At 45.6% G+C, this 12885-nt stretch overlaps 1 protein-coding gene across 1 annotated transcript in view; it reads right to left on the reverse strand.

Moving 5' to 3' along the window:
- The window catches only part of LOC141131612 (vomeronasal type-2 receptor 26-like), a 54699-nt gene that overhangs the window by 17767 nt on the left and 24047 nt on the right, over positions 1–12885 (reverse strand). Inside the window, exon 3 of the mRNA XM_073619130.1 lies at positions 6699–6822. Within this exon, the coding sequence (XP_073475231.1) occupies positions 6699–6822 (124 nt within the window). The remainder of the gene's footprint in view (positions 1–6698; positions 6823–12885) is intronic.

A 12885-nucleotide genomic window follows, 5' to 3' on the forward strand; every position in this document is an offset into this window, starting at 1 on the left:
GAAGAAGAGGAGGGGGTGGAGGAGAGAGGTGTGTCACAATCATTAGCATTTTGGAGGCGTGGTGGCGGAACAACCTCCAACACTACTGCACCTTGTCCTGCATCCTTCCCAGCTGCCAGCAGAGTCACCCAATGCGCCGTGAAACTTAGGTAACGTCCCTGTCCATGCCTGCTGGACCATGAGTCAGCGGTAATATGCACCTTACCGCTGACCGCCCTGTCCAGCGAGGCATGGACATTGCCTTCCACATGCTGGTAGAGAGCCGGAATCACCTTCCGTGAGAAAAAGTGGCGTTTGGGTACCTGCCAATGAGGAACCGCACATTCCACAAACTCACGGAAGGGGGCAGAGTCTACCAACTGAAAAGGCAGCAGTTGAAGTGCTAGCAATTTTGCCAAGCTAGCATTCAACCGCTGGGCATGTGGATGGCTGGGAGCAAACTTCTTTCGGCGGTGCAGCAGCTGGGGCAGGGAAATTTACCTGGTACAATCTGATGTCGGTGTACCAAAATCAGATTGCCCACAAGTACTTGGCTGTGACACACCTAATTCTACACCTTCATTCCTCTCAGTGCAGGTCTCAGAGAGGACTGAAGGTCTAGTGGGGTTGGAAATCTCAGCTGATGAGGAGCAAGGAGAGGTCCTCTTTGTTCTTTAGTGTGGGTCTTTTAGATACGCTTGCCAACGAACTGCATGGCAGGTCAACATATGTCTGGTCAAGCATGTGGTACCCAAGCGGGAGATGTTTTGGCCACGCGAGATACGCTTGAGACATATGTTGCAAATAGCAGCGGTGCGATCTGATGCACTCGTCTCAAAAAAGGACCACACCAAAGAACTTTTTGAATAACGCGCAGAGACTGCAGCGCCCTGCACATGTGGAGCTTTGGGGTGTGATGCAGTCAATGTGCTGCCCTTAGGCTGGCCCCTGGAGGGCATCCTGCCTTGTTGGTGATGTGCCGCCTCCTCCTCCTCCTCCTCTCTCCTATCAGGCACCCACGTTGAGTCAGTGACCTCATCATCCCCTCCCTCCTCATCACTGGAGCAAACCTGGCAGTATGCTGCAGCAGGGGGAGCATGACTGCCAGATTGCTGTCCTTCTTGGGCACCCCCTCTGTCCGTGCTCATGTTACTGCCTTCATCGAGCTCAGTATCATCATCAGAGCCTTCCAAACGCTGGGCATCCTCCTGGAGCATGTACCCAACACTGTGGTCAAACAGTTCGAGGGACTCCTCAGGAGGACATGGTGGGGCAAGGGAAGGAGTCACTGATGACATTGAGCCGAGGGAAGAGGCCGCTGCTTTGCCAGACAAAGTACCCTGGGCATTGGTGAGAGAGGATGAGGAGGATGAGGACGGCTTGGTCATCCACTCGACCAAGTCTTCTGCATGTTGCGGCTCAACATGGCCAGCTGCCGAAAAAAAGGCCAAGCGTGTCCCATGGCCGCGTGCTGATGAGGATGCACCGTCTCCACGACCAGCACTAGACACAGAGCCTGCTTGCCCTCTCTTATTGGCTTGTGACTGTCTGCCTCTCCTTCTTGGCCTTCCAGACATACTAATGGCCTGTAGCTGCACTAAGCTGGGATATATATATATATATATATATATATATATATATATATATATATATATATGTACTGATACTGCAGCTAGCAAAATCAACTGCCTGCCTGTAGTATGAGAACACCACCAACCTTCTACAGGTAGCTTTAGCTGAACACTGTGAGGTGGACGCACCCCACTAACTGTAAATAGTCTAGCTGCCTGACTGTGGTACTAATAGGATCAAAAGAACACCAGCAATTTTCTTCAGGTAGCTGTATTTACTGTAACAAGACAAGCCTGCCTGTCAGTAAGAAGATAACAGAAACGGATCTAGCTGAACACTGTGAGCAGGACGCACCCCACTAGCTTGTAGGTTTAGCTGAACACTGTGAGGTGGACGCACCCCACTAACTTGTAGGTTTAGCTGAACACTGTGAGCAGGACGCACCCCACTAACTTGTAGGTTTAGCAGAACACTGTGAGCAGGACGCACTGCACTAACTGTAAATAGTCTAGCTGCCTGACTGTGGTACTAATAGGATCAAAAGAACACCAGCAATTTTCTTCAGGTAGCTGTATTTACTGTAACAAGACAAGCCTGCCTGTCAGTAAGAAGATAACAGAAACGGATCTAGCTGAACACTGTGAGCAGGACGCACCCCACTAGCTTGTAGGTTTAGCTGAACACTGTGAGGTGGACGCACCCCACTAACTTGTAGGTTTAGCTGAACACTGTGAGCAGGACGCACCCCACTAACTTGTAGGTTTAGCAGAACACTGTGAGCAGGACGCACTGCACTAACTGTAAATAGTCTAGCTGCCTGACTGTGGTACTAATAGGATCAAAAGAACACAAGCAATTTTCTTCAGGTAGCTGTATTTACTGTAACAAGACAAGCCTGCCTGTCAGTAAGAAGATAACAGAAACGGATCTAGCTGAACACTGTGAGCAGGACGCACCCCACTAACTTGTAGGTTTAGCAGAACACTGTGAGCAGGACGCTCTGCACTAAATGTAAATAGTCTAGCTGCCTGACTGTGGTACTAATAGGATCAAAAGAACACCAGTAATTTTCTTCAGCTAGCTGTAAATACTGTAACAAGACAAGCCTGCCTGTCAGTAAGAAGAGAACAGGAACGGATCTAGCTGAACACTGTGAGCAGGATGCACTGCACTAAATGTAAATAGTCTAGCTGCCTGACTGTGGTACTAATAGGATCAAAAGAACACCAGTAATTTTCTTCAAAATACTGTAACAAGACAAGCCTGCCTGTCAGTAAGAAGATAACAGGAACGGATATAGCTGAACACTGTGAGCAGGACGCACTGCACTAAATGTAAATAGTCTAGCTGCCTGACTGTGGTACTAATAGGATCAAAAGAACACCAGTAATTTTCTTCAAAATACTGTAACAAGACAAGCCTGCCTGTCAGTAAGAAGACAACAGGAACGGATCTAGCTGAACACTGTGAGCAGGACGCACTGCACTAAATGTAAATAGTCTAGAAGATAACAGGAACGGAGCTAGCTAAACTGAATACAGTGTATATATATATATGCAACACCTGGGATGCATATATATAGACAATACACTTTAAGTGCAGCTAACTGACTGACTGTCCTGCCTAATCTAGCTAACTCAAATGAAATGACACTGTCTCTCTCTCTCTCTATTTCTCAGCACACCGGAACACACTGCACAGGGCCGCCGTGCAGGCGGCCTTATATAGTGTGGGGCGTGTACTAAATCCCCTGAGCCATAATTGGCCAAAGCCTCCTTGGCTTTGGCCAATTACGGCTCTCTGTTAAGGCGGCGCTGTGATTGGCCAAGCATGCGGGTCATAGTGCATGCTTGGCCAATCATCAGCAAGCAATGCACTGCGATGCCGCAGTGAATTATGGGCCGTGACGCGCCACACGAATTTGGCGCGAACGGCCCATATCGTTCGCAATTCGACGAACGATCGAACAGCCGATGTTCGAGTCGAACATGGGTTCGACTCGAACACGAAGCTCATCCCTAATCAAGAATAATGTACAAGTGAATGTGAGAGATGACATCACTAAGGGGGCTAGGGAGGAGGTGGAATCCTTATGGGTAGAGCTCCAAAGGGATGAAGCTAAGGAGAAAATATTACTTGGGGTATGCTATAGGCCCCCTAACCTGAAGGAGGAGGGGGAGACAGATCTCCTATCACAAGTTGGATTAGCAGCAAGGATGGGAAGTGTTATCATAATGGGGGATTTTAATTATCCAGACATAGCCTGGGCAGAGGGAACCACGCATTTGTCTAAGGCTCGCCAGTTCCTAAATGTCTTGCAGGACAATTTTATGGTTCAGATGGCAGACGCACCAACTAGAAATAAAGCGTTACTGGATCTACTGATTACCAACAATTCAGATCTGATCACGGATGTGGAAATACGGGGCAATTTAGAAAACAGCGATCAATGGTCAATTGGCTTCAGTATAAACCACACAAATAGGAAACATAAGGGGAATAGAAAGACACTGACTTTCAAAAGAGACAACTTCCCTAAACTACGAACCTTGTTAGAAGGCATGAATTGGGATAAAATCTTAGGAACAAAGAACACGGAGGAGAAATGAGTTTGCTTTAGGAGCATATTAAATAAGGGCATTAGCCAATGGTCCCATAGAGAATGAGGAAGGACATCTGGTTACAAAGGATGGGGAGATGGCTAAGGTATTGAATTTATTCTTCTCCTCAGTCTTCACAAGGTAATCGTTGGGCTTCAGTAACCAAAACTGCAGTGCTTATCCTTATGACACATCACAGGAAGCACCTCTTTGGTTAACTATGGACAGAATTAAAATTAGACTTGGGAAACTTAACATTAATAAATCACCCGGACCAGATGGCTTACACCCGAGGGTACTTGGGGAACTCAGTCAAGTAATTGCCAGACCATTTGTTCCTAATTTTTACTGACAGTCTACTGACTGGAAAGGTACCAGGTGATTGGAGAAAAGCCAATGTAGCACCAATATTTTAAAAGGGCCCAAAATATATCCCTGGGAATTACAGACCAGTTAGCCTAACATCAATAGTATGCAAGCTCTTGGAGCGGATGTTAAGGGACTATATACAGGATTTTAGTAACGAGAATGGTATCATTAGCAGTAATCAGTATGGATTCATGAAAAATTGTTCTTGCCAAACCAATCTATTAACCTTCTATGAGGAGGTGAGTTGCCATCTACATAAAGGAAGGCCCGTAGACGTGGTGTATCTGGATTTTGCAAAAGCATTTGACACAGTTCCCCATAAACGTTTACTGTACAAAATAAGGTCCGTTGGCATGGAACATAGGGTGAGTACATGGATTGAAAACTGGTTACAAGTACGAGTTCAGAGGGTGGTGATAAATGGGGAGTACTCAGAATGGTCAGGGGTGGATAGTTGGGTTCCCCAGGGTTCTGTGCTGGGACCAATCCTATTTATTTTGTTCATAAATGACCTGGAGGATGGAGTAAACAGTTCAATCTCTGTATTTGTGGACGATACTAAGCTAAGCAGGGCAATAACTTCTCAGCAGGATGTGGAAACCTTGCAAAAAGATCTGAACAAATGAATGGGGTGGGCAACTACATGGCAAATGAGGTTTAATGTAGAAAGATGTAAAATAATGCATTTGGGTGGCAAAAATATGAATGCAATCTATACACTGGGGGGAGAACCTCTGGGCGAATCTGGGATGGAAAAGGACCTGGGGGTCCTAGTAGATGATAGGCTCAGCAATGGCATGCAATGCCAAGCTGCTGCTAACAAAGCAAACAGAATATCGGCATGTATTAAAAAGGGAATCAACTCCAGAGATAAAACGACAATTCTCCCGTTCTACAAGACTCTGGTCTGGCCGCACATAGAGTATGCTGTCCAGTTCTGGCCACCAGTCCTCAGGAAGGATGTACTGGAAATGGAGCGAGTACAAAGAAGTGCAACTAAGCTAAAAAAGGGTCTGGAGGATCTTAGTTATGAGGAAAGGTTGCGAGCACTGAACTTATTCTCTCTGGAGAAGAGACGCTTGAGAGGGGATATGATTTCAATTTATAAATACTGTGCTGGTGACCCCACAATAGGGATAAAACTTTTTTGCGGAAGGGAGTTTAACAAGACACGTGGCCACTCATTAAAATTAGAAGAAAAGAGGTTTAACCTTAAAGTAGAGGGTTCTTTGCTGTAAGAGCGGCAAGAATGTGGAATTCCCTTCCACAGGCGGTGGTCTCAGCAGGGGGCATCGATAGTTTCAGAAAACTATTAGATAAGCACCTGAACGACCGCAACATACAGGGATATACAATGTAATACTGACATATATAATCACACACATAGGTTGGACTTGATGGACTTGTGTCTTTTTTCAACCTCACCTACTATGTAACTATGTAACTATGTAATGATTAAGCACAATCTTATTGTGTGAAACGCATCTACCCAGACTGCTTGTTGGTGTCCTGGAGCAGCGAGTTCCCTTTAATTTGACACTCCTAAACCTTGTGGACGGCCTTCCCAGAAGAGTTGAAGCTGTTATAGCTGCAAAGGGTGGACCAACTCAATATTGAACCCTACGGACTAAGACTGGGATGCCATTAAAGTTCATGTGTGTGTAAAGGTAAGTGTCCCAATACTTTTGTTACTATAGTGAACATACCATAGTTCAAATATCAAAATACCTTGTAACGTGTCTGACAAATGCTTGAAAGCTTTCGTTTTGTCTATTTTCAATAACGGAAGAAAAACTTTCTGCTGCCAATCTACACCGAACGACCACAATATGGAACCTTCATGGGTTACAAATAAACTAACTACAGGAACCTACAGTTTAGATCAGTAATGATAAGTGAATTGGTGAAATGATTATCCTCTTTGTACCTTAGCTATCTTGTTGAAGCAGGTACATGTTCTTTTCCACCCCTTCCCTTTAGAGGGGGTGGAAAAGAAGAGGCCCTCCTGTTCCTTCTGTATTGAACTGTACTGTAATTGTGCTGTCCCCCCTCTGCATTGTAAAGCGCTGCGTAAACTGTTGGCGCTATATAAATCGTGCATAATAATAATAATTTTCCGGTTACATTCGCTATAGACTCCACCTTCTGACCATCTATGGTTAGTTATCACATTCCTACCAGTTACATTGGACACCTCGCCCTCAGAACACGGGATGCAGTCATAGCAGCACACATGGGTTCTTCCATTAGAAACTTTTCTGTACCCATGAGGACATCTCTCATTACATCGGGATTCTGGAATCTTGAATCACATGTGGAATATAAAAGAGAAACATTAAAAATTGTAATGATTAATTATCAAAATGATAGATTTCAGCAAAATTGAGTCAAAGATAAAGCTAAATCAAAAGTGTTTTTGGTGGCTTGAAGAGGCAAAATTGTCACGGAACGTCCCACACTCCGCTTGAGTGCTTCCGTCATATACCACTTTCTCCCAGTCTGTATACAGATATCAGATATTCCAACCTCTCTGAGCACAAAACAAGGCGACACTTGCTTGTTGCTACCATGAACTCACTTTTTTTAGAATCAAAATTACAAGACTTTATATGCCGTTGGAACCTCCTCTAACAATACAACTCTAACCTAATTAACATAATTAACATGAGCTAATTAACTAATCCTTTATACAGCCTAGGTGACTGAGACATGACCTTTTGCCCAGACTGAGTTAATTATCACAGGACACCTTCTCACAATAGCAGCAGCTCCAATAGGAGTCGTCCCGTCTCCTACATTGTATAGAGGACAATGTCATCAGCTCATTCAATTAACATAAACACAGGTAGTTGGAGTGGATGACACCAGCATCTCCTCACAGGATGTGTCCCAACAGTATAATTCAGTCTTATCATTCTAATATGGCTTATAAAGGGTTCCCAGAGTCTGTGTGTTTTGGGGGGACATGGAGCTGAATCCAAAGTAACACCAACCCCAGGGTCCCCAGGCATACAGCTCACAGAGAGCACCATTCCCCCAAATGCTAGGGCCCATAATCAAAAGGCAACAGGCTTGCATTCAGTCCTCTCCAACAGCCTCTATCCCAGCTAGGTCTGTCACATTTCTCCCCTTTCGGCAGGAGACTAACACAGGAGGAGACCCCAGACGGGTTGACTCCGAAGTTAGTCAGTAGTTCCAGTCCTCTACTGCCTGTACCCACACAGTACCCCAAATAAATTATTCCAAACAGAGTATTGCTCACCCAGCCAACCTCTGCCTCTCTCAGAGAACATATCTGCCGCTGGGGAGAGGCCTGGACTGGCCCTTCTCCCTGGAGTCCTTTCTGCCGCTGGAGAGAAGACAGGGGGACTGAGCTCACTCCATCCTGCTGTTGGGGATCTGGGCCGACTGCCCAGCATCCCTGGGGTATATACAGGTGGGAACTGAAGCCCCATCCACTGACACCAGATCAAGCTGCAGTTGTGAGGTGATGACTGCATTCTCTCCTTGGATCCTGATCTGCAGATCGCGATAGACTGCCACCTCCTCAACTTGGGCCTCCACAATTGCTGCAAGTTTGGGGCAGAGGTCTTGGACCATCTGTCCGGTTGCCAGCACTTCTGCTGGGGATTTGCTAGGTGGTTCCTCCTCTACAGAAACGTCTATCAAATCCTCAGTCTCTGGAGTTGCTAAAAGTGTGGGACAAAGGTCTTGGACCCTCTGTTCAGTTACCAGATCTTCAGCTGGAGAAGTTTGTTTTAACTCCATAGATGCTGCTGGCAGAAAATCACATGTCCCTGTCAGTGTTGTGGGAGAAAGGCCGACTACCTCTTCCCTCAAGAAGGCCGAAGCCACTGTTGGTGCTGGGCAGAACACAGTGAACTTTGGCCCTGATAGCAGCTCTTCTGCTGGAGGCTCATCAGGTTGTTCTTCCTCAGTAGAAAAGTCTATCAAATCCCATGTCTCTGCAACTGATGTCTGGGGATAGAGGTTCACCATCTCCTGTCCATGGAACCCAGAAGATGCTATCATTTCTGGGCAGAGGTTAGCAGAGCTCTTCCCTGTTGTCAGCACTTCAGGTTTGGGGACGGCAATCTCCGGATTTTCCACTGCCGATTCTCTGGCATGCTGCTGAACTTGTTCTAGCAGTTTCCTGTATGCCCTTTCCAGATGCTGTTCCTTCCTTAGAAAATGGTCCAGATCAGGTTTGAGCTCTGAGACCCCTGCAAGACCAAGCATAGACTCTCTATATTCTCTCAGGTCCTCAAGGTCAGGTTCCCCTTCATCGCCAAACATAAAATGATCTGTAAGGCTCTCCCACAGCAATCAAGGGCCGCCAAAGTCATATCCCTCCGGAGAGCATTCTGTTGTCTCCCCTAAATATCCCTCCTCTGCGTGCCATTGCAGAGCCCGATAATGATTGTCCAGCTCTATCTCCTGCTGGACCAGCCTGTCCAACTCAGTCACCCATTGCTCCTGGGGCCGCTCTCCCAGGAATGCCATCCGCAATGCCCGTTGGTCACTGGCCCGTTACTCTTGGGTTGGAAAGCACTTGCCCTGTTTTATACCAGCGAGCTGAAGGGCTCCAATCCAGAGCTTCACCCGAATCAGCTGCCTGAGCTCCAGGTATTCATCCTCAGACACCGTTCTGGTGTATGTTGAAAGGATGATTCGCAGCAGCCCCGGGAACTCTGATGCCAGGTCCATATATCCGCTGGGGTGACTGAAGTCTGCTATGCTGATTTTGGATCCAGTTGGAGGTTTGGATGTCCCAGACTGCAGGAAGCTTTCCCGCTGCTTGCCACCAATGTCACGGAACGTCCCACACTCCGCTTGAGTGCTTCCGTCATATACCACTTTCTCCCAGTCTGTATACAGATATCAGATATTCCAACCTCTCTGAGCACAAAACAAGGCGACACTTGCTTGTTGCTACCATGAACTCACTTTTTTTAGAATCAAAATTACAAGACTTTATATGCCGTTGGAACCTCCTCTAACAATACAACTCTAACCTAATTAACATAATTAACATGAGCTAATTAACTAATCCTTTATACAGCCTAGGTGACTGAGACATGACCTTTTGCCCAGACTGAGTTAATTATCACAGGACACCTTCTCACAATAGCAGCAGCTCCAATAGGAGTCGTCCCGTCTCCTACATTGTATAGAGGACAATGTCATCAGCTCATTCAATTAACATAAACACAGGTAGTTGGAGTGGATGACACCAGCATCTCCTCACAGGATGTGTCCCAACAGTATAATTCAGTCTTATCATTCTAATATGGCATATAAAGGGTTCCCAGAGTCTGTGTGTTTTGGGGGGACATGGAGCTGAATCCAAAGTAACACCAACCCCAGGGTCCCCAGGCATACAGCTCACAGAGAGCACCATTCCCCCAAATGCTAGGGCCCATAATCAAAAGGCAACAGGCTTGCATTCAGTCCTCTCCAACAGCCTCTATCCCAGCTAGGTCTGTCACAAAAATGTTTTGGGAAATAATACACTTTTTAGAATTTTAACACAAAAAAAAACCACATAACCCAATTTTTTTTTTTAAATATTAAAGATGATGTTGCACTGAGTAAACAGAGACCAAACATGTCACACTTTAACCACCTTCCGCCCGCGCTGTAGCTGAACGGCGGCTACAGCGCGAGCTTCAGTTCCAGGAGGGCGTCAATAGAAGTCCTTCCGTGATCACGCTGCTCGCGTGCCCCAGGGAGGCCGGCGCACACTGTGATCACCGAGTCCTTCAGACTTGGCTGATCACAGAACAGGGTAAAGGGCCAATCACAGCGGCCATTTACCACGTGATCAGCTGTCAGCCAGCGACAGCTGATCAGGAAGTAAACAGAAGCTGGTTATCGGCTTTTTTTCTCCTCACGATCAGCATGAGGAAAAAAGGATAAAGCCGGTAACGGGCTTCTTTTACAGGGACATTGGTCCAGATCTGTGCCACCTATCAGTGCTCACAAGTGCTGCTAATCAGTGCTGACCAGTGCCATCTATCAGTGCCCACCAGTGCCACCTTACAGTGCCAATCAGTGCCCACCAGTGCCACCTTTCAGTGCCATCAGTGTCCACCAGTGCCACATTTAAGTGCTGTCAATCAGTGCCACCTATCAGTGCTACCAATCAGTGCCTCATCATTAGTGTCACATACTAGCGCCGCCTATCAGTGCCCATCAGTACCGAATATCGGTGCCCATCAGTGCCACCTATCAGTGCTGCCTAGAAGTGCCACCTCTCAGTGCCCTTCAGTGCCACCTATCAGTGCCTCCCCATCAGTGCCCACCATTGCTGCCTCATCAGTGCCCATCAGTGCCACCTCATCAGTGCCACCTCATTAGTGCCTATCAGTGCCCATCAGGACAGCATGTCAGTGCCCGTCAGTGCAGCCTGTCAGTACCCATCAGTGTAGCCTCATCAGCGCACATCAGTAAAGGAGAAAAATTACCTGTTTGCAAAATTTTATAACAAACTTTGAAAACATTTTTTTTACAAAATATTCTAAAATAGCCTTTTTTTGTTACTTTAGCAAAAAATAAAACCCCCAGAGGTGATTAAATACCGCTAAAAGACAGTTCTATTTGTGTGAAAAAAATGATAAAAATTTTGTTTGGGTACAGTGTTGTATGACCGCGCAATTGTCATTCAAAGTGCAACAGCGCTAAAACCTGAAAATTGGCCTGGGCAGGAAGGGGGTTTAAGTGCCCGGTAGGCAAGTGGTTAAAATTGCGCATGCCTGTGCAGCAGCGTCAAACAGCGTGAATATTACTATCCATAGGCAACTATTTAAAAACCTTTACAGGTTACCACTTTAAATTTACAGATGAGGTCTGGTGCCAGAATTACAGCCTATGACTTGATGGTTGTGGTGATACCGCACATGTGTGGGTGCGATCGCTGTTCGTGTGCATGTGGGACCGACGCATGTGTTCACCTTTGCGTGCAAGCACGGGGGTGGCGGGGGGTATATTATCTTTATTTTATTTTATTTACACTGTTGTTTAATTTATTTATTTTTTTCAATTTTTTTCCCTGTCACAGGGAATGCAAACATCCTGTGACAGCAATAGGCATTCAATATGTACCATTTATGGAGAGATCTGGAGTCTATAAGACCTCAAATCTCTCCTCTGCACTTACAGTAAAAGCATTCAAAACACCAAGATCTGTGTTTTTGAATGCTTTTCATTTTTTTGAAAATGGTGAAGTGATGTCATGTAACTACTTCTGGGTTACTATACCTAAGAGCCGATCAAAGGAAATCCCTGCTTGTTCTGGCTGTCTGGCCAGCCTGCTGGTAACGAGGGTCTTCCGGTGGGACAGTAGAGTCTAAGCAAGCTGTGTAAGATGATGGGGCCGTCCCCTCCCACTGCTTGTAATAACAATTAAGCGGCTAGTTAGCTGCTCTGATTGCTATTACAAGAGAGTCGACCAAAAAAAACGGCAGCTGCCAGCATCAAACTGGTACAACCACTTGAAGACCATTGACATGTCAGGTATGTGACTGGTCGGTAGACATGTGCAATTCGTTTCATTTCAAATTTGTTTTTTAATTTCGACAAATTCGTTAATACGGAAATATCAGAATTAACAAAAACTTTAACAAATTTTTCAGAATATTCATAAATTAGAATATTCGAAAATTCGTAAATTTGTAAATTTGAAAATTTAGAAAATCTGAAATAATAACTAATAATAACTTAACTATTACTAACTATTAAATTATAGGTATTGGAATTTCCTTTCAAATTTAGCTGTTAGTGAACGTAACGAATACAAATTTATCCAAAGTTATGAATTATCCGAAATAACGAATGCGGAATCTAAACGAATGGAACGTAACAAATTAATAATAATAATTAACAATAATAATAATAAAAATGTTTTATTATTATTACTATTATTATTATTATTATTATTATGTATTATTATTTTTTTTCATTACATTTGTTTAGATGTGGCACTCGTTATTTCAGATAATTCATAACTTTGGATAAATTTGTATTCATTACAGCCAAATTTGAAAGGAAATTCCAATACGTGTAAGGCTGGCCTGAGGCCAGCCTGTATTTGTGGAAGGAGTCTGAGAGGGCTATTTAAGCCTCCTCCTCTGTCAGGGCCGGGGTTGTCCGTGTTTCTGGGTAAACGCACGTCACTTCCGGCCTCCTTCCTGAGCTGCAGTCGGCGTCGCTTCCTCTCTTGAACACCACCAGGGGACCGCCCAACCGTCCTCCTGTCATCCCTGGGGTCCACCAGCATCGTGGGGGCCACCCCGCCCATCCTCCCCTTCAGCCCATGTTCCATCAAGCATCGTGGAGGGGCCGCCTACCCGCTTCTACCAGCGCT

Source organism: Aquarana catesbeiana, linkage group LG01, assembly GCF_042186555.1.
Source record: "Aquarana catesbeiana isolate 2022-GZ linkage group LG01, ASM4218655v1, whole genome shotgun sequence".
Lineage (NCBI taxonomy): Eukaryota > Metazoa > Chordata > Amphibia > Anura > Ranidae > Aquarana > Aquarana catesbeiana.